Source organism: Tribolium castaneum, chromosome 10, assembly GCF_031307605.1.
Source record: "Tribolium castaneum strain GA2 chromosome 10, icTriCast1.1, whole genome shotgun sequence".
NCBI classification, from domain to species: domain Eukaryota; kingdom Metazoa; phylum Arthropoda; class Insecta; order Coleoptera; family Tenebrionidae; genus Tribolium; species Tribolium castaneum.
Window position 1 is genome coordinate 8,466,793 of NC_087403.1, and position 26,805 is coordinate 8,493,597.

The 26,805-nt window shown below is 39.5% G+C and overlaps 6 protein-coding genes across 9 annotated transcripts; 3 read left to right on the top strand and 3 right to left on the bottom strand.

Moving 5' to 3' along the window:
* Nucleotides 1-6,667: 6,667 nt before the first annotated feature.
* On the bottom strand, nucleotides 6,668-14,532 carry LOC658611 (uncharacterized protein). The gene is made up of 12 exons (XM_008200836.3): nucleotides 14,211-14,532; nucleotides 12,078-13,692; nucleotides 10,657-10,734; nucleotides 10,533-10,610; nucleotides 10,262-10,483; nucleotides 9,471-10,192; nucleotides 9,329-9,420; nucleotides 9,025-9,283; nucleotides 8,088-8,387; nucleotides 7,975-8,042; nucleotides 7,609-7,929; nucleotides 6,668-7,561 (listed from the first exon to the last, which is right to left on the bottom strand). Exons 1-12 carry the CDS (start codon nucleotides 14,306-14,308, stop codon nucleotides 7,155-7,157), a joined length of 4,260 nt encoding a protein of 1,419 aa, XP_008199058.1. The 5' UTR covers nucleotides 14,309-14,532; the 3' UTR covers nucleotides 6,668-7,154.
* A 1,053-nt stretch (nucleotides 14,533-15,585) lies between these two features.
* tipE (temperature-induced paralytic E) lies at nucleotides 15,586-17,868 on the bottom strand. 2 transcript variants are annotated; one of them, XR_511686.3, is made up of 3 exons: nucleotides 16,922-17,868; nucleotides 16,679-16,864; nucleotides 15,586-16,630 (listed from the first exon to the last, which is right to left on the bottom strand). XR_511686.3 is itself a non-coding variant. In XM_008200835.3 (2 exons), the coding sequence occupies exons 1-2, from the start codon at nucleotides 17,866-17,868 to the stop codon at nucleotides 16,801-16,803; spliced, it is 1,011 nt and encodes a 336-aa protein (XP_008199057.1). In that variant the 3' UTR covers nucleotides 15,586-16,800. The 2 variants fall into 2 exon arrangements, 1 of the variants encoding a protein (XP_008199057.1); XM_008200835.3 differs by having other exon boundaries at nucleotides 15,586-16,864.
* A 485-nt stretch (nucleotides 17,869-18,353) lies between these two features.
* Nucleotides 18,354-19,827, top strand: Teh3 (tipE homolog 3). The gene has a single exon (XM_015978549.2). The coding sequence runs from the start codon at nucleotides 18,475-18,477 to the stop codon at nucleotides 19,825-19,827; it is 1,353 nt and encodes a 450-aa protein (XP_015834035.1). The 5' UTR covers nucleotides 18,354-18,474.
* A 154-nt stretch (nucleotides 19,828-19,981) lies between these two features.
* On the top strand, nucleotides 19,982-22,514 carry Teh2 (tipE homolog 2). The gene is made up of 2 exons (XM_964775.4): nucleotides 19,982-20,634; nucleotides 22,273-22,514. The coding sequence occupies exons 1-2, from the start codon at nucleotides 19,982-19,984 to the stop codon at nucleotides 22,301-22,303; spliced, it is 684 nt and encodes a 227-aa protein (XP_969868.2). The 3' UTR covers nucleotides 22,304-22,514.
* A 100-nt stretch (nucleotides 22,515-22,614) lies between these two features.
* On the top strand, nucleotides 22,615-25,540 carry Teh4 (tipE homolog 4). Of its 2 annotated transcripts, XM_008200834.3 has the most exons (5): nucleotides 22,631-22,789; nucleotides 22,842-23,516; nucleotides 23,567-23,861; nucleotides 23,907-25,219; nucleotides 25,268-25,540. In XM_008200834.3, the coding sequence occupies exons 2-4, from the start codon at nucleotides 22,876-22,878 to the stop codon at nucleotides 24,183-24,185; spliced, it is 1,215 nt and encodes a 404-aa protein (XP_008199056.1). In that variant the 5' UTR covers nucleotides 22,631-22,789; nucleotides 22,842-22,875; the 3' UTR covers nucleotides 24,186-25,219; nucleotides 25,268-25,540. The 2 variants fall into 2 exon arrangements, with proteins under 2 accessions (XP_008199055.1, XP_008199056.1); XM_008200833.3 differs by having other exon boundaries at nucleotides 22,615-23,516.
* On the bottom strand, nucleotides 25,536-26,796 carry Unc50 (Unc50 RNA binding protein). Of its 2 annotated transcripts, XM_964637.4 has the most exons (5): nucleotides 26,404-26,794; nucleotides 26,292-26,357; nucleotides 26,118-26,238; nucleotides 25,929-26,065; nucleotides 25,536-25,874 (listed from the first exon to the last, which is right to left on the bottom strand). In XM_964637.4, exons 1-5 carry the CDS (start codon nucleotides 26,585-26,587, stop codon nucleotides 25,636-25,638), a joined length of 747 nt encoding a protein of 248 aa, XP_969730.1. In that variant the 5' UTR covers nucleotides 26,588-26,794; the 3' UTR covers nucleotides 25,536-25,635. The 2 variants fall into 2 exon arrangements, with proteins under 2 accessions (XP_969730.1, XP_064215557.1); XM_064359487.1 differs by having other exon boundaries at nucleotides 25,536-26,065; nucleotides 26,404-26,796.
* Between the last annotated feature and the right edge of the window lie 9 nt (nucleotides 26,797-26,805).

Here is a 26,805-nt window from a genome sequence, read left to right on the forward strand (position 1 = left end):
ATACCATCGTAAAAATTTATGATTTTGTGTATCTTTTTGATTTTCTTGGCTACTTCTACTATAATTTTTTTTCTCCAAACGTCACAAAAGTGACATTTTATGACGGAATTTTGCTAATAATAGAAGTTTCATTGACAGGCTAACTCAATAAAATTTTTAAATGCCAAAGCAGTAAACTTCAAATCAGTTATGATTAAAATTATATAATTGTGATTTTCGGTTCTTAATTTTTGTAATAAGAAATATTAATATTAAACGTACACTTTGTCTCATTTTGCACAACTTACAAAACTGCTATTTCACCAAAAAAAATATTTTATAGGTTTGAAGAAAAAATAGCGTATATTATTCACTACGTTCTGCAGTCACACCATCAGTCTCAGCACATAAAGCTTTACTTAACAGTGTACTAAAGAATGACCCTTTACGTTTAATGTCAACGAAAAAGGATTTAAAAGAAGGAGTGTCGTCAAATTATATTGTGTACTATGTTTTCAATAACAATAACTTTTAAATTTTTCATAATTGCGGTTGCAATACTGCCGGTGAACCAACCCTCACTTTCCCTCTCTAAATACGCACACGCGGACGTGACAGGATTCACTCCTCCATACCCATTTTATCGCTTTTAAACTCACAATTCGAACAATTCCGAACTAGTAATGCATTACTAACACCTCCGATACTTTGTAGCCACAAGTACGTGATGCAGGACCATCCACTCGCGAACTTTTCTCATATTTTAATTTAGATAATAAAACTTGAACCGCCTTGTATACTGACGACGATGCGAATAAAAAATTTCAAGCATCAATTTTGTGTTTTTTTAATAAATGAAAAGGTGAAGAGTGAAAGGCTCTCTGTAAGCATAGGTCTATATATTCGACCAATTTCCGGTAGGGCCGTTTGCCAAAATCCCGAACGAAAGCGCACAAAATTTATGGTATCATGCGACCTGTGCAAGTAGCACAGTTCTAAAGCTCAGGATGAATGAACAGTGGAAGTTAATTATCATAATAACACCCAATTTGGTTAGCTTTGTTTTTTATTTTGCCAGACCCGCCTTATAAAAAGCTTGCCTATTTTGGACCGGTGCCGAAATTGGAACACCTAATTTTCGGTAATATATCTAAACCTGTCTATTACTCATCCTTAATCCGCAAAAGCCAAGAGTCATATTATTCAAGTTTCTGTTTTAAAAACTACTTAACAGTGGCGGCTCGTGGGTTCAAGACTTGGGGAACAAACAATACAAAATTTACAATATTTGTCCTTTTTTAACCCAAAACCAAATGATATATTTTTCCATTGACCGAAAAGTTATCATTGTCTTCTTGTAGTATTTCAGTACGTTTTACAACCGAAAACTTATTTATTTTTCATAAACTTGCTAAACCAGGCCAAAAAATTGAAAGGAAGTTTGAAAATGACATTAATGTAGCCAGTAGATTTAACCAGTTTTTGGAAAAAATTTTTTTACACACTCCAAAATTTTTTATTTCAAAAATTTTGGTATTTTGAGCAAGAAACTCTTATTATGTAAGTGTTTAATGTATTATTGAGTGCTTATTAAAATTTATTAATATTGCTTCACTACTTGACAAGCCGCCACTGACTTGCAGTTTTTTAGATCATTTGTTATTTCTGTAAATATTTACACACCCTTGATCAAATTAGCACGCGCAGTAAATCTAATTTGATATACGATTGATATTTCCATAATACAACAAACGCAGCCGATTGCGAGGCACATTCTACATCTAAATTACAGATGAATAACGTACAAGTAAGTAAAACTGCATCATAAATAAAGTTTAAAATAAAAAAACAGTAATCAAGTTTTTGACTTTGTCATGCGCGTTTACTCAAATTTTAAGATATCAATTACTGGTTACAAATCGGTACTCTTTCTAGGTATCGATCTATCGACACTAAATTTTAAAGATTATTTTTAGACAGTCGTGGAATCTTGTGGGAATTTTTTCCTCGTTTTTTTAGAATTTTTATTTGATATTAATATAAATATTTACACTCCCTTGATAAAATTAGCTCAGCTTTACCGTCGAATTTTGAAAATTGGAAAAATGATTTCGTAACAAGCACTGTTACCACATTTTTAATAATGTTTAATGACAAATTAAAATTATAAAATAATTAGCTCCGATTGCGTCGCTAATGGGTGGTAATGCTCGCATTCTAATTTTTGGGACCTTATCAAGCGCTTGAAGCAAAAGCTTGGAAGCTTTGCTCAGCGCCGAGATAATTATTCATTTTGTAATAACTTTATGTAATCAGTTATTTAATTTAATATTTAATTATGTGGTAATTAGGAATTTTTTATGACCTGGAGTTCATTTCTGATTTCCCTATTCGTCTCTTGAACGTTGCGAATAACTTGTGTAAATTTGTTAAAGCAGCTTTTATGTTTTCAGGCATTTAAGTCTGCTTCATTAGGGGTCATAGAACCACGTCCATCGCCTAGCAAAAGTGTCATTTTTTAAACTTTGAGTCCTATTTATAGTTTGGAAAAGTAAGTAAAATGGAATTCGTCAAATCGTGAGTCGCGAGGTTAATCTTCGTAATTAAGAGCAATAAATGATAGTTGTTGTGATGAAGAATGATGGCAATAGATAGTTTGTTAATTGTGCTAAAAAATGAGCGGTTTTGCGGTTTACTGGCCGGCAAATATTAGTTTTATGGGATTGTGATCGAAGTGAAAATTAAAGTAATTGTAGCAAGTTGATATTTATGACACTTGCCGCAATTTCGTGTGGGTCCAGATTTGATGGGAGCGGCTTGTGACACAAATTGGCACAATTGATTTAATGGGGCAATAAGAGGACGCTGGGTGCGAGTGGTGTTTTACGCAAACCGAGAAAAATTCCACAGGGCTACGTGACCAGGAAGCTCGGTTTTTGGATAAATCGTTGATAGCTATTTTAATGCGGTTGTAACAGACTATAAAACTAGCTCAGACTCAATAAATAAAATTTGTGAATATTGTATATTTCTGGCGCCTATATGGACGAAAAAATATTTCAACGATTCGGAGCCGATATTCGCAGCCGCGGCTACCAAATTTGTAAACAGACAGTTGGTTGCGATTGATATTTGAAATTTCAAATCGAAAAAGTCCGATTTAAATACAATGAGATAGCTATCTTAGGTGTCTAGCGGAAGCTTTCAAAGAAATTTTCTGCATCGGGACGGCCCGACTTTTTGTCATATATCATCGATAATTAACAAGCAATAATGCGGGCAAAAATTATAACATTTCTATATTTCGGTGTTTCAGATGTGCACTTTTTTCGGTTTTTCTCAAGCCGATTTTTGAAATATCTGCATATCTTCGGCCCGAAATCGTCTAATAAATAACCCTTTTTTTCCATTTTAGAAGGGAAATTTTTATGGGAAATTTACGAGCGGTCTTTTGTCAGGTACAATAATGAATTGGCCAAAACTATGTCATTTGATACTTAAGGTGACACTATAAACCAAACCTTTATCGCCAAATTAAATCTGTACATTCTTCAAACGCGTCAACCCTTCCACAGAGGCGCGCTTTATGTCGAAAAATCCAGTAATAAATTTTTCGGATTTGTGTCAAAGAGCAAAAGCTCACATAAGCCGTGTATTAAGCACAAAAAGGCTGCCATGTGTTGAAAACGTTATCGTTATGTTGTATTCTTATTTTGTGAGAGAGTGTTGCGACATATCCCGATAAGTTTTAAGCACACAATTTGTAAGTTGCTCACACTTTTTGATAAAAGCTCTCAGCGAGTAATTTTTACGACCAATTTAAGTATAAATCATGGCCCCTTAAATAAATTGATAATGAATTTTTAATCCATAAATAGCGTCTGTGAAGTCGTATACGCCACTTGAACAATCAAATAATATTTATTGTCTTTTATAACGCATAAACGTATCTTTCAGTTCAACGCCTCATCACTCGAATTAAGATCTATTCACTGAATTAATTATGAAAGACAAAATTGGCGCCTGCAACTATAAATCGCAAATATAGGAAAACACTTAGTTAACAACAAGTTCAACGAACTACCAAAATAATTTGTTTTTATCGATTAGTTCGCGTAAACTCTTCTTGCGTTTAGCGCGTCTGAATGCCAACTTTGAACTTTGATATATCAACAAAATCATGCGCCCGTCTTTCACCCTTTTATCTTGGACCGTTTCAGTTTTGTTTTGTCTCGTTGTCGCTGTTCTTCAAATAGATCGTTCAAACGGGCCCTCACTTTTCAACACTCGCCATTTCCCTAATGAAGCCCGATCTGAACCGAAATTGCAACTTTCCCGCCTTTCATAAAAATTCTAATAATGGTAAAACGAGAAAGTGCCAACTAATGCACAAAGACAATATTATTAATTTTGCAATTAATTTGAGCAAACTGGAAGAAAGTGCGCTGACAGTTGATGAGGAGTTAATTGAGTTATAAGGTGCAATAAAAATAGACTTTGGTTCAGTAGCTCTTATTTCTAGCTGTGGATGGCCAGACGCTGCTATTTTGCGTATATTTATTTTGATTTATATGGCGTATTCAGATGCTACTAAAGTTAAAATAAACAAATTATCGCACAAATATTTTGAAATACTTTGAAATCAAACCGATTATAATCACAACGTCCCGTATTTTACGCTTCCTCAGTTTATGGCTTAACATTTGACAAGTAATTTAGCGTTTTTCCCACTTTGGCTTTTTGCAAGTAGACACACCTTTTAAAGATACGACGCTGGGAAAATTGAAATTCCTAATTGAAATCGATACTTCCTGTTCCTTTGTAAGTTAGAGATTATGAATCAAGAGTTTGTGTTGTCTCCCACGTTACTAAATCATTTTCTATGTGTATCTAAAATCTCGACAGTTCTTCTTATTATTACAAGGGGCTAGAGATAAACAATTGTTATCCTTAATATCACGTGCGAGGGAGCGGCAACCCCTAGGCTCTCCCATATTTAGAAGAGCTAAATATGATAAATACGAAAGGGTTTGAAAATCCCATCAGGAATGCATAAGTTATTTTGCAATAAATATCTAATAAATTGCATCTCATCCATTTTCCACCTCTTGCACATTTATCAATTGTAATTTTCCGCGTGACCTTTGGGAACTCGCTGTTCTTACTTCTTAACTAAGTATGTTTTACGACCAACTATTTCCCTATAAATTCGAGCTTTGCGAGAACTTAAATGTAGCAAAAGGATGCAAAAATGCGCTCACGCATCCATTCACTTTTTCTGGTTGAATCGCGCCGCATCTCCGACTCTTTTATTTTGTGTTTAACAACGTAGTTTATGGTGGTCGTTGAGATAATCAAACGAGGGTTACATCGATAGTTAAGTATCGTAGTCACCAAAAATTTTAATGACTGTCGCTAGATCAAAAGCCCATTCTTGGAAAAGTTCAAATGTTTAGTTAATAAGTTTTATGGGTCCAAAACATTGCAAACAAAGCTTTTACTAACAACTGCTACAAATCCAGTCGTCTCTCGGGAGAATTATTGTATGAAGCAGCTGTCGCCTACAATCCAGAATAGGAACGTATCTAAATCTTAATTCGAGGCAACGCAGAAATTCTTATCAAGTTCGATCGCCCACTTTGGGCACTTGCAATCTTCCGTCAATATTTTCCTAACATATTTTCTTGCACTACTGAGATTAACATTCAACAAACAACTAAATTTACGACCGAATTTTTTACGCTGCCGTTTCAGCATCATTTCCTTGATACAACCACACCTTTTTCCAAGGGTTGTCAAGCCTAGTTAAGAGGTTTCTTTAGTTTACATTGTTTGTGACGCGCCGCTCCATAGGGGTACGTCGTAAAATTTAACTACCTAAACAGAATCGGACGACACCAGATTAGACTTCAATTAATTTGGAACAAAACTCCTCGCATGATTTATTGGCGCACACTCAATTCAGGCCAATTAATTCATTTCCGACAAAATTCCAACACATTTGAATTATTATTATTATTTATTACTCTCCTGTCTAACTTTTCAAAAAACTAATCTCCAACACAACTGTTCCATTTAGTGCACATTTTTCAAATTTATTAATCTTGTCGTATGCAAATAAATCTTTCACGATTAACGTTTTTGAATTTATTCCGAATTTTTTAATTGTGCGGCTCGCCACCATCTGTGCGTCAGGGGCCAAACTAGCACATGACAGAAAACTATTTTGAACTTTGAAGGTAGTGACCACCAGGTTTCAAATTGTATTTATTGTACTAAATCAAAACGCAAGAAAATTTCAGAATATTATTTTTATTAGGAGTTAATGCATCTTTCACTTGACTAATGCTGATGTAGGCAGAAACTTTTTTGTACCTATACTTACCTGTTCTGTGTTTTAAATTTATGTAAAAAATATTTAATTAGGTACGATGTATACAAGGAGTCTGCTAAAAAGTATATTTTACTGTATCTCTAAAACTAATCATCTCACAGATTTCAACGTTTGCTATCGAAGACTTTGTATTTTTCTCCACGCATATGATTTTTTTCAGAATTTTTCTACAATTTTGTATCGTTGTACAATTAAGTGAACCACCTTGTATAAATTATTTGAAATTGGAGTAAAAGTAACGATCGGGGCTTGCACAAGAGTTGTCCGGCCCTGAGTAGGGGAATAAAAGAAATATTGAATAAATAAAAATAAATACTGTATTTCTCCAACAGGTATAGAATTTGTCACATCATTGAGCAATAATATAAATTATAATTTCTCGTGCTGCAATGTTTTAAAAAATTTATTATTACAAAACAGTTCGTTCGATGTAAGGAAAAATATAGGCATCATTAAAAAAATAACATTAAATTACATCTGGGCGTCCTCAAAGTAATCGTGTCATAAACAGCTTACAATGCAATTATCGCAACCAAATAAACATATTAGGAACATATCAAGTTAGGCGAAATTAACACTACCACCACAAACAAACAATGCCGTTATGCACAAACCTAATATTACTATCACACATTTTACAAAAATGCATTTATCACTCGAACATAGAACGGTTCAGATATGCCACATTCATATGCCGCTGCCCAACGCCAGAATCCTGGCGAAAAATGATACAAATCGCACTTGGTTGTTGGACAGCGTATTAGACAAGAATTTTCTGTGATCATATGTTCCACAGTAGGAGATGATTGGTGGAGTCCTCCCGTCCTGCCACTTCTGATAAATTCGAACTGCGGAAATCTTCATAACCGTCTCCTCCCGATATCACAAGTAATTTCGAATTACTGCGCTGCTCCGGCTTGCCCTTGTACGAATTCCTCTGCGGCCCTTCGCCGGGCCCTGAATTGAGTTCAACGTAGGTCAAAAATCGGACATGGCCCGTATGGCCATGAGACACCCCTGTGACAGTCGGAACGTTCGGTAGTTTCGTCGTTGACGATGTTATGTGGGGCAGAGGCATTGTTAGCAGAACCCCAGCCGAAGTTCCGATCCACAACAAGTCCTTACAAGCTAAAAGAGACGTCACGCGCAAACAGGCCGCTTTGTGCTGTCTGATTATATCATCACAACCTGGAAAAAACCATTAAACGCTGAATGGCGACGTGCCGGGGGCTCACTTGTTAGCATTTTGGTCACAGCGGGGGCTACGTTCACCTCACACAAATGCTCGAAGTTCTGAGTATGGAAGCACTTGACGATTGCCGAGTTTTGCAAAGACAGCCAGAGACCATTCCCGAAGAGGACTATACACGAAATCGGCTTATTACTGTCGTTATTGACCGTAAAGTGATTTTCCGTGGTTAGGTTTTGAGTGTTGAAGACTTTAATAGTGTTGCCGCAACTGCACCACAATTTTCCAACGTTTGGGAGCATTTTTGACACCGGCATGTTCGTGGAACCCACTGTCACAGTCGTCGGAGAATTGACGTTCCAACCAGCTACAAAAACATATAAAGTGCAAATAATTTAAAGCCACTACTCACATCCATCCCGGTCGTAGATCGTAACGTCGCCATTGGCCAACGAGACAAAAACCCGATTATCCAAATATCTACAAATTAAGATTAATAAAGAGCGAAAATAGCGTCACTCCTACATTATGCAAAGTATTGACGATCCGTGCTGTAACCGTATTTTGTTTTTCTTAATCCGAATATTGTCACTGGAATTGTAAACGTGGATACAGCCATCTTCCGTCCCCAACCAAATCGTCGACTGTTGACTGTCAATGTCGTCCAAATCGACACTTGAAACGTCCGGAGCCTCTGAAATTTTTTGGGGCTCGTCGACCTCCTCATTGTCCGTTTCGTCGTCCTCCTCACTGGAGGAGCTACTATCGAATTGGATAGTCTTGTGTTCCTCGGTGTCCTCCCGGTTGTTGTTCCCTCTAACAGAACTGCGATGAGTTGAAATCTGGTTCATACGCCGACAGGGGCAAACAAAGTTTTTTTGAGTCTTTTGACTCTCAACTCAGACGAACGAAACTCCAGTTTGTCAATATTTTTCAAGAATAAATGTTAGTTAGCAATTTGTAATCCTTTAGATTGTCACCATTTTGTAATTATTTTGACAAAGTGGGAGGAGATAACTGCAATCGCTACGAGTTTTTTGTCCCTTAGACTCGGATCGCAGCCAATAAAATTGAAAACCGGTCTGCTTTCACGGAACTTGATTTGATATTTTCAACCTGCCTAATTGTTTATTCTTTATTTAATCACCTATTTGTTAATAAAAACTAAAACACATGCCCATAGTGTACCTGTTTATATGATAAAAATGCAAACAATTAAAAAATTACGTAAACTAATATTTATTTATTATAGACTTTTTTATTGCAATTTAAAAAAAGCATTCGCTGGGTATTAACTTAGGTATATGATGATTTGGGGGGTCAAAGTTTAATTGTTAGTCGTTTAATTTTGTAGTGTGTAAGAATTTTTGGTTTCAAGTTAATTGGTGCAGTCAGTAGGATTCACGTAGAATTTTGTAAAACATTTTTCCCCGGCCTTAAAATCGTTGTCGGGTTTAGTTACCTGTAACTGACACCAGGGACTGAGGCAATGCACAAAATCCTCGCGTTACAGACACCGTTGCACGACGTTACGGTGGGCTCAGGTTGTAGGCTCAAAATGCACACTTGACCGACATAACCGTCGCTGTTGCAAACCCACACGTCTTTGCCATTGTCGCCTAAAGTAGGCGCAGCGCAGGTGAATTGGAGACCGGCTCTTGTCTTGCGGATCGGAACCGTTGCGAGGAGTTCCGGACTTGGTTTTCTATCACCCGATATTGCTAGAACTCGAGTTAGATTGGATAAGTGGGTTTGAAATAGCTCACCTAATTTGTGCTTGGCCTCGTTGAACGACTCCTCCCAGGAGGCGCGTTTTTCAGGCTTCGAAAAAACGATCGAGACATTTTCCAGGCCGTTGCTGAAAACAAACAGCTTGTTACAAAATCGGGGCAAAAAATCCGCACTCACGATGTGTTGAGGGTGAGCTCGAGACAAGAGAGCTGCGAGTCGCTGTTTTGTTGCTCCATTAATTGCTTATTCAAAGATGACAACATATCTCTAATGAGATCGTCTAATTGAGTATGATTACAATGTAGCGACCAACTTAATTCATTAATTTGGTTCAGAATGCCGACATCCGCGGATAAATTCTCAATTTCGATCATCATCTGTTTCAAATTGTCGTCCTTCGAGCGGACTATTTCTAAATCTTCTAAAGCTATCTTCATAAGTAATTTGTACTTGTTCGCTTCGAGGGTACTTGTCACGCTGCCTTGACCGGTGGGTCTTCGGATTGTTCCACTCCGCCGCTTAATACTGGTCACAAGGAGCAAATCCGAGAAGAGGAACAAAGCCCGTTCTTTGCGAGTGCCACCACCCGCAGCCATACTGACTAAATCATGTCGCAAATACTGGCGGTCGGCTGACACCAACTCGATTAAACCTTCGATCAAACCTTCAATTTCCCGGAGTTGTTCCAACTCCAGAGCTTCTCTTTCAGTACAATTGATTTTCAGCAATTGATCATGGACCTCTTTTTGCGCAGCTAGCAACAAACTGTGGTCCGGGTGGTTAACATCAGTGTGTTTGATCAATCTTTGGAGCAACAACTCGTATTTTGGAAATTTTTGGATCGGTTTGATCAATAAAGAATCAAGGGCTAACTTGCCTTTGTGTTCCCTTGCTGTTGTCTGAAAATTTAAGTTTGAAGAGTCAGTGATTGAAGTAAAGTTCCACTCACTTCCAAAAATGCGACTTACCTCCAAAAATCGGGCAAAAGTCGGTTTGGACTGTTGGGCACTCTTGATAATCTCCCTCGCTCGCTTCCAATTATTAACGTAGTTAGTGTAACTCTCAATGACCGAACTTTTCGAAAACATCTCCAAAAAGACATCTCCGATTTTCTGTTTAATGTCCCAGTGCTCTAGGCGTTTTTTTAATTCTTCCAAAAAAGCCTGATGGTGGCTTAACAAAAACGGTATCTAGAAATTTCTAATAAATTGCGATGAATTAAAAAAAAAAACGAGTTACTTGATAAAAGATTTCATCAACAAGTGTCGCGTCTAAAAGATTGGTGTTTTCGGGGCTTTTAAGCGGTTCCAAATATTTCTAAAATAGATTGTTGGGAATCGGCAAAAGACGCGCAAATGCTTACCGTGACCAGAATCTGTAATGCTTCGACGTAAGTCCTCTCGTTATCGTAAAGCTCGACAACCACGTGCGTTCTCGTATCCTGAAATATAAACAGGTAACGGTAAACAAAACATGAAATAAATACGTTAACCGTGTGCCAGATTTACCGAAAACGCTAACGTGTTTGACAGATTTAGGGTAACTTGTGTTTCATCTTCACTCTCTTCACCTGTTGAACAACCCTCTAAACGCAATCGCAACTCGCCTCTCGAATTTAAACCACTCATTTCGACTAACATCACATTTCTACCCTGCCACACCTTATGGTCATGGAAGTATATACGAACGCAGGTTGCGCCGACGCGAGACGTCGCGACGCAACAGTTAGCAGCGTCGTTGCTAAGCAATACGTAAAGCGTTTTCAAACAACGGTCAACTGCTAATCAACAGATACGTGACATCGGAATTGAGCTTTTTTCATTCTCACCAAAGTTTTATTGCGCTCAAATGAGAGCAAGTAGTTCAGGATTTCTTAATACAGTGCACCGATTTTAATTGCCTAATTGCTTCGTGATTAAAATTGATGATCGTGGTAGCAACTTCGATCACATTTCAGTTAATAGGAGGACAAATAAGTTGGGAAAGCAACCACATGACTGTTATTAAACTTTCCGAAACTTGGAAATTAACTCGGGAAAGTCGCAAAAAGTTTCGATTAAAACGTGTCCGAGTGTGTGGGCTGTAAAATAGTGTATCGATTCGAAAGAATTAAATTTCGGGTAGTAAAGAGTTTGTTTGTTTATTTGAATTTTCACTGTTGTTTTGGTAGTTAAGTCGTGTTAATAAATTGTTTTAATAATAAAAATCCAGTCAACAAACACTGGAAGTCTAACAAATGTCATTATTATGACTGGCGGTACTTTGTTATATTTAGAAAGGTTGACTTCGAATCGCAATAAACTTATAAAAAATCATTCACTTTCTACAGCGCTCTATTTATACACGCAGTGTTTAACTACAAATTCATTTAAATAGGAATCTATTATTGAACTTTCATCGGAAAATGATAAGCTCGAAATTGACGTCACATTTCCTTTAAGGGGACTGAGTAGAATAGGAGTGAAATCGATACTAGAAGAAAATTCTTTTTCTAATCAACCACTTTTAATTGCTTGTTGGTGAAACCCGAAACGGCGGAAACCCAATCGCTAAACAATATAAGAATTTCTGAGTGAAAGCAAATTTGCTCAATTCCCGATTTTCGGAAAAAATCGGTAGCAAAACAGGTTTCCACTTTTTGTGTGCGTGAAACGAAGTCAATAACAGTTCATGAATAGAAATGCAAAGACACGTGGCCGCTTAGAAAATATTGACTTTAGCGTTGCGAGATTACAAGGTGAATAATTTTGTAGGGCAACGATCTATTGACAGTTTCTCACTTACATTTTTCTGCTGTAAATTGGCATCGGTGGCAAGTTGTTCCGAACTTCCCCTCAACAGCTGCTCCAGCAATTCCTGCGAAACTTCAGTATTGGCGAACCCCTCCAATTTGGAGGGACTCGAAGTGGTACGTTGGTGATTAACAACCAACCTTTGATCATTCTCCACAACTAAACTATCAGCACTAACTTTCCGTTTCGATAACGTTAGCAACTGTTTCGGCGAACTTAAATTATTACAACTTCCCTTCGAGTCGTCACACCTTGGCCGGTGTTTCAACTTAACGTCCCGATTTTGTAACGACAAGTCCTCGAGGAATTTCAGGTCATTGCTTAGTTGGCTTTTGCGCCCAGTTTCGGGTTTTTTCATCTCGGCTTCAAGCATTTGGCCGTATGGGCCTCGCAGGGGCCGCTTGGAGTACCGCCGGGGGCTGCAGGGGTCGTTCCCCATGCTTAGTCTGCTCTCGCAGTCGGAGACGTCGGACGGTACGGACGAAATTTGGTCTTGTTTGTTGTTTTCGGGCTCACCCTCTGAGAGGGAGTCCGAACGGAGGAGGAACATCCCTCGGGTGATTTTGGGCCATTCTGGCACCGTCGTGTTGTCTTCGGGACTTAAGGGTTCTTCTTGCGGACTTGTCCACATTGTTATTTGCGATTTGTCGTCCGGGGGTTCTTCCAAAAGTTTGGGGGTGTCCGAACACGAGGCAAAATCGCCGTCTTCGACGAACTGGGGGATTACGTTTTCGGTGGAGTTGGGCCATTGCGAGATGTAGATGCCTTTGCGTCGGCGGAGTTTATCGCGTTTTTTCTCCTGGGTGTTGGGAGTTCCGCTTGAGATGGTGTTGCTCCTCGTTATTGATTGTTTCAAGGAGTTATTATCATCGGTGTCACGTTCGGGTTGTTCGTTTGTGATCTGTGTTTCTTTGAAATTATCACATCTTGTTGGGTTTTTAGATCTGGGTAGAGTCGCAACTGTTTGGTTTGTCGCATCACAAATTGGGTTCCTTCGCCTGACGTATTTTTTATCATCACTGGAATAGTCCACTTGTGAGAAGGAGGCACTTCGTAGTGGTGTTACTCTGACTGGCTCCTCTGGCGGTGTTTTAGGCTGGTGTCTTGTCCTCGGGGGCGGTATCGGCCCCCTTTTGAGTCTGTCCGTCAAGTCTCTGAGTCTTTGCTCGTTGGCTCTCTTTTCGAAATCTCTGACTTTATTGGTAGTGGTCCGATTTCCGCCGAAGCGGAATCTCGGCAGCCGATCCAGGTTGAACTCTTCTTCGTCGGCGTTTTCACACAATCGTGCATAAATCTGAGGCCTTACCAAAGCACAGCGCTTGAGTTGGTTCTTCAGGCACTTGGTGGAGTACAGTACATGATCGCGCACAGTCTGCTGAGGCAGCTCTGACGTAGCCTCCTCGTTGATCCTCAGTCTATTTGCGCAACTAATTATATCGAAGCTATTAATAGGCGTCGTGGTAAGCAGCGGGATCCGGGAGACGTAGCCGGGAGCAGTCGCTGCGGGCCAGCAGCACTGGGAGCGGTAGCGCGGACCCGCTCCCGGCGGCGGCGGCGACACTGCCCCCACCCGCATGCCGTACCGCACCGACCCCACCGTCACGAACCTGCAACAACACTGACCTTCACCACTCTTCTTCTTCTAAAATCTTTGTCGAAAAATGATACAAACCGAGCTATTATCAAAAAATAATGCGCTTATTTTATGTAAGTTTTTTCAAAATATTTCTTAGAAGACAAGAGATCGTCATTACATCCCGCGGTTTGTAATATCTCCGAACCACGTGTTAGGTCTAGCAATATTCCGTCAAACAAGAGTTAATGTGATTAGAAAAATCTAATTCTTTTTCAACATTTATTGAGAAGTAATAAGTATCAAAAAATATCTGAAGAGCCTGTGGTTGTAGACGTGTACCTACAACCTTGGTGGTAATGTCATGACTCTGTATGTGGACACTGGGGGTAATGGCATATTTACCACACGGTTGTAATATCTATTGCTACGTTGCGTTGAATAATCTCTTGTTTCGGTGCAATTGCGTAATAGCAGTTGGAGAAAATGAGCGTATGAGCTGCCACAGAGTGTTAGTTGGGAGCGGTGGTTGGGGCAATCACCCTTGCGTACCTTTTGTAGAGGCCGTCGTCGGAGTGGTGGCACGTGGTGCAGTCGCCGCAGCGGCCCAAGCAGCCCTCGTGCCAGCTGGACTCATGGTAGCCCGACATCCCAGTCACCCCCTCGCATCTTCACGCCAAATGGTGAGGACTTGGACAGCCATCGAGACACAGGTAGACGGAGAGCAGGCAATGGCGGCCGCTTGACTGGCCACTTACTTTAATAGCGCGTTTCTAATCGTGGAGGGGACACTCTACTTGAAAAATGTATCATTGAAATCCGCTCAACTCAAGCCACTTTACGACCATTTGCTTCCTTGGCACTTTTCAGAACTGAAAACCACCTGTTGGTGACCACTAGTGCCAGCAGGTACCACCAGACACCTGAAGCAACCAAAGAAGCGCTCTTGAATTCATGGTTGCACCGCGAATTCGCTTCCGTCTTCATTGGACACAATTAACTCCAATCACTCGAATTTATTTCACTACATTTCAATTAAACCCAACGTAAAGTAAATATTTGGTTCTAGCACTGCACGCTGATTTTTGAACCAATTCCAAATCAAATATCTATTTATTTCATCGTACTACACTATTTTGTAAATAAATCCACTTCATCTAAATTTCGAATCCCAATAAATTTGCACGCCGTACGTTCGGCCGCCTGAACCACCCGTTATATCGTTTTCGGTCACACCGGAAGAAATTTGGAACCGGATTAATACTAAATCATCATTCCATATATTTTAAGTGAGAACAATGTAATATAAATTCTTACATTTTTTCAGATAAAACCGTCTAAAGAAATCATAAAGGAATTTCCAAAATCATAATTTTGTGATTTTGTCGGCCTTTTGCGAACTCGATTGGAAAAAGAGCCCAAAACTGAATTTTTGCAAAAATTACATTATCCGTGGGCTCTATACGTCCCTGCATTTGTTTGAGCTGCTTTAATTAATTTACTACTTAGTTTGCCTGCGCACGTAATGTACTAGTTTAATCAAATATCGGTTAATTGTGACCCCGATATTATGTCTGTCAAGTTGAATAAATGTCTTTTTGAATTATTTGTGGTTTTACGTATCTTTCGTTGCCCAATAAATTGACCAATTTTATGGATTTTTCTAAGTATAGTTTCTTGTAATAAATAATGTTCCTCAAGGTCCTCAGGTTCCCTTTGTCATAATTAGAAGGAAAATACGAGGCTTTAAGTTTGAAATACTTATAGAATAAATATTGGATTAATGAGTGACGTCGTTAGCGGATATATCGTGAAATGGTCAAGTGCGTGTCTTGGAAAGCCAATATTTTGCGCTATCTTAGGTGGAAGGATTTTAAAATGCAAATAAGGCATTTTGGAGTTGGAGGGTTGGGGTAGAAAAAGACGGTTTAGTTTTGTGATGTGTATTACTGAAATCTATTTTATTCCTAGATGAGCAGTGTTAAGTATCACAAATGAGTTAAATAAATCGGTGGTAACAAGGTAAAACAAATTGATATATCAGCAGTGAGTCATAATGATTCAAGCTATCGACTCTATAGAGTGGTGAAGAACATTGCCGATATTGACACTCGCCTAAAATTATATAGGGTAATAGTTGTAACACAAGTTCACAAGTAATGTATATGTTGACAACTGCATGTGCTCGAAAATAGTTCAATATGTCGATGCTTGCGACAATCCCCGTGCAATATGCCTTGGTCCCTTTCTAATAAAAGAAAAAGAATCGATCTGATTGAATTATTTGATAAAGTTCACGCGACAATTGCCTTATTCTGAAAACATGCATTGTAAACATATAGAAGAGTTGACTTGATTGTATCATCTATGTTATGTGTATTAAAAATATTAGATTACAAATGCGTATTACAAGAATAAGAAGGCAAAATCTTGAACAATGTTCAATAAACACGTTTTCACTGCACGATTAGGTAAAATTTCATAAGTCGAACTGTACATGAAATATACAAATCAATAAAACATTTTCTTATAAATTTTAACAATGTGATTAATAATAACAATATTAAAGACAATCTATATATTTACAGTAATATCGAGGAAAAAAATGCAATCAAAATGACGTGGTATACGCACGGACGTGTTAAACTATGGATGTAATGAGATTGATAACAGATAAATGCGCTGTAGCACAACCAGAGGAGCCAATTTCACTGAAACTCCACAAACGAATGCACAGTATTGCTTTAAATTTCGTTAACGAATTGGAATTGAATTACGTGATTACACAACTAGAAATTTAACCACTTAGAAATAAAATTTGGTAAAATTTCGTTGAATGTGCAATTACATGAGACCCGGTTGATGTTGCCATTAAGTCTTTTTTGATAATTTATACACGTTTGCTCGTAATATGAAATCAGATTCGCTCCTTTGGATAATTGAAGCTGTTATTCATATTCATTTGTAGCGGCCTAAAACACTACTTTTAAAAAATATTTCTTGAAGCCACGTAAACATACGTTGATTGTGGCGGAGAGACAGCCACATCCATTTTAAAAAATTTATTTCGTATGTTTATCCTAAGCCTTATCAAATTAAGATAAAACACACAAGCCTGAGAAATGTCAAGACGTGACAGCAATTAAATATCAGCTATGGGACCTCCTGTGGTCGAGATGCTTGTAGTCATTGTTTTTCCCAAATTCCTGTAATACAATTGACTTTGGGGTGAAGTGAATTGAGAAGGGACTAAGATAATTTACCCTCCTATAGAACACGAGTATGGCACGCCTTCGGTAAAGCTATCACGGCTCATTTCGTCGACCATCGCCACTTTGAAGTGATGTCCAAAACTGGCGAGATCCTCTCGGAACGCTTCACTAGCCGGGGTTATTCCGCCACTTGCGGGTTGGACAGGAGTAGCATCTGGTCCACTTTCCCCTTCTACATCCATAGCTTCAGCATTTTTTTCCAGTGGGGCAGTCTCTTCGTCGTCATTGTATATTTTAAAATAAGCAATCGCCAAATATATTACGGACAAGATAAAGGAGGGAATTGGAATTGCCATAGCATAGACCAAGTTCATATAGACCTGCCACATATCCAAGTGGCTGATCACCATACTAGGATCTACGCGACTGTAATAGCACGTGTAATTAGTACCTATGCCTTTGTATAACTTTAGAAATATGGAGCAATTGAGCATCGGAGGATAGCCACAACCCTTGACGTTCGGGAGTAATCTCGCTTCACGGTAGTACCACTCGGAGTCTTCTTCATCATCCACAAGCCCCGTCTCTTCCTCCTCCTCTTCGGAGAAGGTCTTCTCGTAGTCGTACTCTTCCGGTATGCTTCGTTCTTCTCTGGGCGTTCGGATATCGGGAGGTGCTGTCAGGTTGTAATCGGGAGGTACTTTCTTATAATGAACAAGGATTTGCGTGCAGTCATAAATATCTTTGGTGCATCCTTCACGACACGAAGTCCAACTACAATTAGAGACACCTAACCGTCTATCCACTCTTACTGTCATACATAACACGGGAGTCTCATCAAACTCCATAAAAATAGTCGTAAAAGCCGGATCAATGACGAAAGGCACAAGGAATAGAAATGAAAACAAGCTAAAAGTGCCAAGCAACACGAAGAATGCGGTAGTGTAGAAGAGTAACTTTTGTTGCCAAGTTTGCTTGATCTCTGGCGCCTCCTCCATGGTGCAAGATAAAACGACTCCCTGGACCCCACCATCTGCATCCACACTCAGGCGCGAGCGGCTGCGGCCAGCTCACAGCAAAACCGGGAACCGCTCAACCCCAACGTTTTTTGATTTCGACTACATAGCAGACATTGCACATTATCCGATTAAACACTCTCGACGATTTCAGTCTACATTATTTAACACTTGCTCGTGGTGACTCGTCTTGGCCACTTGGAGCACATGCACGAAGTGCTGCTGCTCTGAACACTGCAGTCCGTATTTACAGTATCGATTTTGGCGCCGGTCCCCGTCAGACGACCTAAACACCACTAGCACGCCGTCCTCCATGTGAGGTGCCACTTCCGACCCGAAACCGCCCTTCCACGTAAGTATTTTCACTCCAACGGTTCACAAACACATCCCTTCACGTTGCTTTACTCCCTTCGTGCTTAATTTCGCCGGTTTCGAGCTGTTTTTACAACTTCTGCGGGCAATATTGATTAGGAGACGCCGCAGTGGGCTATTGATTCGGGACGCGCGCGTGCACCCGGCGCATTCACCAAATTTCTATACCAGTTCCGACCATGAAGTGTTGCTAACCGATCATGTTCTAAAGGCAAAATGCCGAAAAAGAAGCCAGTGCCGGTCGAAGACCTCATTATCCCTCCACAAGACACTCGAATATGTGGAACGATTTGTTTATGTCAAATGACTCTAGTTCTAAGTAGTGTAGCTATTGTTTATCTGACCGTGGCGATTTATGTTCCCTCGACTCGTGCTCTCAAATCGGGGATTTCGGAAGATCCGGTTATGTGCACAACAACACGAGCCGTTCAGGTAGAAGCGTGTGACTGGGGATCGTGTGGGGAATGGTGTCTTAGCAAAACATCCGGAGCTTGCATGCAAATCTACGTCAATCTTAGACACAACGGGTCTAATCTACTTTTAGCAAATTGCACAAACACAGCCAATAAAACGTGCTACGGCATTGACCAAGAGAATGCCAAGAAGAGTCGTTGTATAGCCGACGACTGTAAAAATTTGACAGGCACATTCAATTGTACCACTGGTATGTGTATCAATATAACCGATGCGTTCGAATGTATCTTCAAAGATACGGACCCACCTCTGAAATGTTCAGGCCGAAGAGGCAAAATCACTTGTATCGATTTAAACGGTTTATATAGTTGTAACCGAGGAACGTGCGAACGTATTCGCACCCCTTACAATTGTGACAGACGATGCGTTGATATCCCGACCCGCAACAAAAACGTGATATTACTAAGTGGTGACAAAGTCTATCTGTCGCAATGTCAACGTGCGATTGACTTAGACAGCGGAGAGGAGGTCTGGAACGAATCCCAAGACAACATCATGATGTCCTCTTGCTACAACATCCTCAACACCACCCGAGGAGTGGTCGCAATCGACTGCGTCAACGGCTCCCTCCTCCCAAACAACGTTCTAAACGACCTGACCAACTTCACCTACCTGAGTTACCTCAGTGTGTTTAACACCGTCCCTTTGGACGAGAAACGCATAATAGCCCCCCCTGAGCCCGACCTGCTAATCGCCAACGAGAGCAAACTCCTCATCAACCTTGAAGGCTGTGTCAACACGTTGCGAGACGAATGCAAGGAGTTCCTCCGCGTGTACGGCAAGGACGGCACCGACCACAACGCCCGCGCCCGCTTCCCGTGCTTTTACTCGAACGACAACCCCGGGGTTGTCGTCGCGCGATTCGACTTAGCCACAACCACCAAACAATTCCTGATCGCGTCCGTCTTGCCCACGGTCCTTTTCGTCGTCTCCTGCCTCACCCTCATTCTATGTCAACGCACCGTTGTCGTCGGAGACGATGCTAAAATGCGGTTTCAGAGCTGCGTTGCCGGAGACGGGGAGACCATCGAGAAGACAACTTCGGCCAACAACATGACGGATCGAGGAGGAGGGAACTCGATTATGGCGCTTTGAGATCAATCACGTACGTTGGGGCCCTGGGGCTCGCTGAAACCAGCACAGGCAAAAGGCTGGTTTCAGGGAGATGGGGGCTTGTTGGTTAGTTGGGGTGTTTCAGGCATTCCCCTGCTGCTAGACCGAGACTGAGGGGGAAAGCGTTTTGGGAACCATGAGTGAGGACAAAAAACCGCTGACGCTCATCTCAATTGCAGAAACTGCAAAGTTTTATACATCGTTATGTCTTGGAATCACTGCTTTTATCTCAGTATTTGCATTTCTCTTTCTTATACCTTTTATTGTCGATCCGGCGATCACGAGTTTGATGGCGGACTACGAGCCAGAGCCGGTGACTTGTGTGGGGACTCAGCATGTGTACGCTGAGGGGTTGACGAACTGTTCGTGGGCCTCGTGCCGCGAAGGGTGTACGAGAGAGGCCACGCGTTGCCACCAAATCTACGTTAATTACTCCAAAATTCCCTTCAGAGATTGGAAACCGGCGCTAAACGTCCAGTGGGACGTCGTCGATACTAGGTTCTTGATTAACGCGGAAGGATGTGGTTATCCTCCTTCTGTCAATTGTACCGAGTTTGCACGACAGTATGGGTACAGCACAGCAGGCACCCCTTTTCCTTGTTATTATAGCAGAGTATATCCCGATATCGTAGTCGCAAGGTACTCATGGGACGAAACATTGAAACATTTAATACTTTCGATTACCATACCTAACTTGCTATTCGCCGCATCTGTTGGAGTTCTTAGCTACTGGTACTGCCCAGGCTGTGGCAAGACTTGCAACAAATACATGCATCACTTTCCTGCCGAGTAAGTTAATAGCACACCTTCTACACACTGTTTATTTACGAAAATCAATCCCATTCTTATTTTATCGTGTCTCTTAATCAAAATCACAATTTAAATTTTATGCACATCCTTTATTGTAAATTTTTATCGTCAGTTACCAAAAAATTTTAGATCATTTGTTAAAGAGCGTCTCTCGATACGTATACAGTGGATACACATTTTAGATTCTCAAAACTTATGTTGAAAACAGGTGTTAGTATGCACGTGAAAATACTTTGGAAAGTTGATTCAATAGTTTCAAATCCCGTTTCAAAACATCTTCTCAATTTTAAAATTAAAACGTTTGGATCTATTTCATCTGAAATCTTGACAAAGCAGGACTTTAGTCACCTAATTTTCTTTTTTTTTTACTTTTTATTATCTTAAATCGTAATTTCTTAAAACTGATGTTTGAAACAGAAAATACTGCGCCACAACTGAAGTAAATTACAAAACAAATTTGCTAAAACGTTATTTATTTTTCTTCATTGTTGTTATATATTTAAATAATTTTATATATTTTACTGAGCATTTTTCATACATCCATACTATTTAAAAATAACAAAGTTAAATAATTTCAATACAATGTTTATACAGTTATTTAGTCTAATTTGACAAATCAGTAAAAACTGAGTATAGCTTATAGTGTCATTTTTCGATAAATTATAGTTTTTTTTTTCTTATAAATCGGAATATATTTCGAGTTTGAAAAAGCTGGATGCAGTTAAGGTGGTGTAAGAACTGACAACTACTTTGATTCAAATAAATAATCTTGTTAGAACAGTAACTAACATAATAGTTCTCGAGCTGATCTACTGTGGGATAGGGTGAAGATGCCTATTAGGAGACACCTTTTTTAAAATATTTACATTATTTTTAATTTGAATATTTTCCATTGAAAATGAACGGGAAAGCGCCGTAATGATTTAGTTTGATTTTATCGAAAATGTGAATTTGCTTATTTACAAAAGGGTTCCTAATATGAGACAGTGTGTATTGTTAGTATGAGACTTCTCATATTATCAAATCACGTCCGAAAATAACCAACCACTTTATTGATACATTTTTTATTTAATAATATAAAATAAAAAATAAACAATACAAACTTTCTGAGACAAAATAACAGATTTTCGATAAACAAATTAACATTTTCTGACAAAATAGAAATAACTTCAAAAACAAATTAAAAAGTCCTTTTAGATATTGTATTCACAGCAAAGGACACAGAAAAACATTTTTTATTTAATTTTCCCTCATTGCGTCTACACATATGTGTTTATTTCAAGTGTCTCATATTGTAAGTATAAAATATATTGAACAAACGGCATAATAAATAAATACTACATAATATTAACTCAAGTTAATAACAATCAACACTATCTCATTATTTTTCATCTGTTATTTTTGGCAAACGGTGCATAGCATTTTATGGCACAGTAAACTGATTTCCAGCACCACCCCCTCGCTGTTCATATATGGTAAATGGTTTCATAATAAACTACTGGCAATACAGAACAGTAGTGCCTTTTTTTAAAAAAGCTTAAAAAAACGGTGTCTCATTGTATTTTACGCAATATTTTGACTAGGTGAAATATTTGTATTTTTGCTTTTTGTTGCCAGGGATGAAGACTACGACGAAAACTCATATTAGCACAGCTAGCAGCCCTCCAAGATTTCGTCACGCTCGCTTCGCAACAATTCTATTTGATACAATCATAATTTTTATAAATCGTTGTTAACGCAACTATTACGTAAATTAAATCCCAGTTGATACCAATAACAAAGTGTAGACTTTTAATTAAAATGACATATATTTCAATTTAAAATAAGTACAAAGATGTGAATAAATAATAACCGATTGAGCGTGTTTTTGCTGTTCCTCCCCTTGGCATTTAAAAATCCAATACCTGGGGCAATTTCCCTCGAGGGCGAGGGCGACGCTTGCGCCCCGACGCTTGACGTCGATCGCCTCCTTAGTTAACTTCCGTCATGTAGTGAAGTACAACGTTAATTACCCCGAGGTGCCTTTAACTGTCAAAAATGGGCCGCCGAAACAAATGTAAGCCCCGTATGATCCCCCAACAGGACAAACGAATCTGCGGCTGTATCTGCTTTTGCCAATTGGTTGTCGTATTTAGTTGCGTATCGCTTATTTATTTAACGGTGGCCATTTATATTCCTTCCTATAGAGCGTTCCATTCCGGTTTTGAAGAGCGGCCTGTCATGTGCCAAACTGTAAATACGAGTATGCTCAACAATTGCAGCTGGGCCTCGTGTGGCGAGTGGTGTCTCACGAAAACCTCGGGCTTTTGCCCGCAAATTCACGCAACGACGAGGCAAAACGGCACTACGATACAACTCCAAAACTGTACCAATTTCCGGACCTCGCATTGCCCGCCCGTTAACGCCAACGATCTGAAAAAACACAACTGCAACAACGGAACGGAGTGCAGCTCCCTGAAGGGGGTTTTCAACTGCTCCTTGGGACATTGCACCAACGTGTCGCAAATTTACGAGTGTCATTACCGGGCCGACGGCTTCACCGTCGATAGCGACAAGGACAACGCGAAGCTTAACGGGATTTTCGAATGCAAAGGCTCCAAGTGCACCAAAATCAAGCGGGGCTTCAGCTGCGACCGCATTTGCAAGGAAAACATAACTTCAGTAGGGAAAAACGTATTCATCACGTCGGGAAACAAGGTCTACCAAGCTTCCTGCGAGTCAGCCGTAGCCTCGACCATCGCTAACGGGAACGAAGAAGGGAACGAAATCGAACCGACGCAGTTTTGGACGCGGAAAAACGAAGAAGTCTTTATGGTCTCTTGTCACACGATTCGATACAACATTGATGAGCACTACATAAAGTAGAGTAGAGCTAACTGTCCGATTGTTATCGTAATGTTATTTATTCCAGCGCGAGTGATTGTATCAACGGAACTTTGTACAACAGCGAGGACCTTCCATCCCCCTTTATGACTTTCAAGGAGTTCTGGAACCTGACTGGTCGCTGGAAGGCGGTTCTGGACCCCCAAGAAAAATACGTCCCCATGCAAAGTGCCCTCACGATTTACAACACCTCCCGCCTTTACATAAACCTGGACGGTTGCGTTAATACTTTAAAAGGGGAGTGTTTAGACTTCCTCAATTCCCATGGAAGCGATGGCAAGAACCAAACGGCGCAGTCACGCTATCCATGCTTCTATAACAAGGTAATGGTCGATTTTTGCCAAAAGTTGTTCACTTCTCGCTTCCAGAACAACTCCTTTATGGTAATCGCTCGGTACGACTTGAAACGGACTTGGAGGGATCTCATAATTGCGATCAGTATCCCGTCTGTCCTTTTTGTTGTTTCTTTCATTACGTTGTGTGTCATTATGCAGTCGGTGCGGGTTGACGATGACACCAAAATGAGGTGTAAATATTGCTTCGTCAAGGATAATTCCGACTTGACTGAAATGATAACGGCCAATAGTAAGTACGAGGTCTCCTCGCCTGAGTCAGATGGGCCTTCGAGAAGGGAGGTTTTGGGTTAAATTTTGTTGCCATTGCTGTCTGTGACCAACATAGTTATCGTAGCTACAAGCAGTGTATAATATGTGCCTTGTGCAACCGTGTATGCCGCACGTTGGGTGATTCGCTAAACGTCCCGAGGATTTTTAGCTGATCCACTCTGTATACCTATCGTTGTTGTTATACACATTCACTAAGTGTTATTCTCGTCATATAGATATATGTATATTTAACAGTTAATGTTTGTCGATTTATAAAATATTTACAAGTTGTTACTATAAGAACTGCGAGCTTATGAACAATGTTTCAATTATTCGAATAACCGACTATAATCGCTTATTGCTCACCAATCTATGTGATCAGCACCTTTTCTTTCAGTTTCATTAACATTGACTGACATGAACACTTCCTCACTAAGCGAAACGATGGAAAAGTAGACCAATTAACCCTATCCTTGAACACAAATCTAAAAATATTTTCGACAACACCGTTTTGTTGCTCATCTCTTCTCTTCAAAATAAATTAGAGTGTAATCAAAACCATGGCCTCCAAATTGAAATGACCAAATATTTTTTCGATACGACGTTTTCATATTTCTAGGTATATACGACGTGGTCCAAATTGTAGAAAGAGTAGGACTTTGTTCACAAAACAATTATTATTGCTCGCGATTCTAAACTCGAAAATCATATCTTTTAGCTAAAAAATTACGTAGGCATTAGCGCCACCGAAAGCCAAGGGACACTTAATTAGAAAAGAGCCTTGTTCTTTCAACGGAGTGTTAGAAAAATCACCAAGTGCCAAAATTCCGAAAATTTGGACAAAATATCAAAACACAGCAGTAATAATTGTTTTCCGGTGCATATGTTTACGATTACAATATTCTAAAATTGTGCTACATATGTTGAAACATTGTATTTATGTAATTGGTGTTAATAAATGATTTTTAATTTAACCGCCTTTTTTATTTCACTTGTCGCCATCTGCAAGCCAACAGATAAAACAAATTTCAAAACAACGGTTACGCCACAGTACGCTGTGTTGTGAAAATGAGCAGGTTGTTGTGCAAAAAATGTTGCTCGTTTAAATAAGATTTTTTTTGTAGATTGTGTGCTGAGGTTGACCAGGATCCTGGAGAGAATGATTCTGGGCATTACATGAAAGGTTATAACATAAATTACAGTACTGCCAGTTCAGAATCAGTAGTTTCGGATTCTGTTGCGAGCATCAAAAGTAAAAAGAAATCTCCACCGAAGACAGAAACAACTTTAACTAGCGACGAAATTCGAGACAGATGCAGGATTTCTTACGAGTGTCGTAACAACATGATCTGTATTGAGGGACATCCCAAGGGTAAAAAATAAAAATCCCGATGAAACTTTTTGTTTTATTGAAAACATTACATCGTTTTTACAAAAACTGATAATTTATTAAAATAACTTTAGACTAGATACAAAACTGAACTGAATTTTATTATAACACCCTATGTTTGTAAAACGTCATTAAGACATGGGTTATATTGAGACCAGCCACTAGACTGATTATATAGAATACTAGAACTATGGGTACTGGCGTTAGGATCAAGTGGGTGCGATTTAGGATTTGCAGGGAACTGTACCCTAGAAATGTTATGAACATGTAATACAGCACTGCCACCAACCAAAATGTGTTGCCAAGCAATCTCGAGATGAACCATTCGTGACTTATCAAACCTAAAACACAGTCATTTATTGATTTATCCAATAAAAAGATAATAAAGGAAATACCGTTGTAGAAGAACAACTGAAAGAAATGTAATAGTATTAATGGCGGAAAGAAGGCATTTAAGTGGACGTCGAATGAGTATCCCCATTCAACATCTTGTACTTCAGTGCTTGGTCTGAAATATTTATTAAGCACATACCTACAAAAAACCGAATTATCTAGGATCAATACTGTATGATTCGAAAACTTACCAAAAAAACGTAGCCGTGATCACCCCCACAGCAATACAATCAACAAAAATGACATATAACAGAAAATAGACAAACTGCCCAAATCCCAGCTTTAATACAATTGCAAACCCAACGGAAGTGACTAGAATTGGGGCAATTAGGACAGTTCCTGGAAAATCAAACCAAAAAACTTACTGCAAAGCCAGGCGGCAAAGAGCACCAAAAACGCAGGATCATCTCTCGCAAACTGCGACTTCGTCTCTAAAAAACACACAACACTACTTGCGCCCGCTTTGCCCCAACTTACGTTTCCTGTAGCGAAAGTTCCGGTAGACCTTCTGTGGGGCTATAAACAAATACAGCATTTGCCAGAAGGCAAACTCAAAATCCATCTGATCAAACTTAAACATTCGTCGCAAGTATTTGTACCTTTTGGTGGCGGCGGACATGCAGTCCCGCTGCGTTGTCGGGGGTGGCAAAGGCGAATTCATTGCAAAACCTAACCTAACAGTCTCCGATTGCGAGTCACTGGACACACTGGCCTGGCATTATAACCGGCCCTTACGTAATGTTTTTTTGATTTTTGAGAAACCAAAAAATTATTTTTTTGACATTTTTTGCAACAATTGTGAATCACAGCAACAGGAGTACCAACACCTCAAATATATGTAGAATAAATAATAAAAGGGCGCATGCGTGCGCTGGTGGA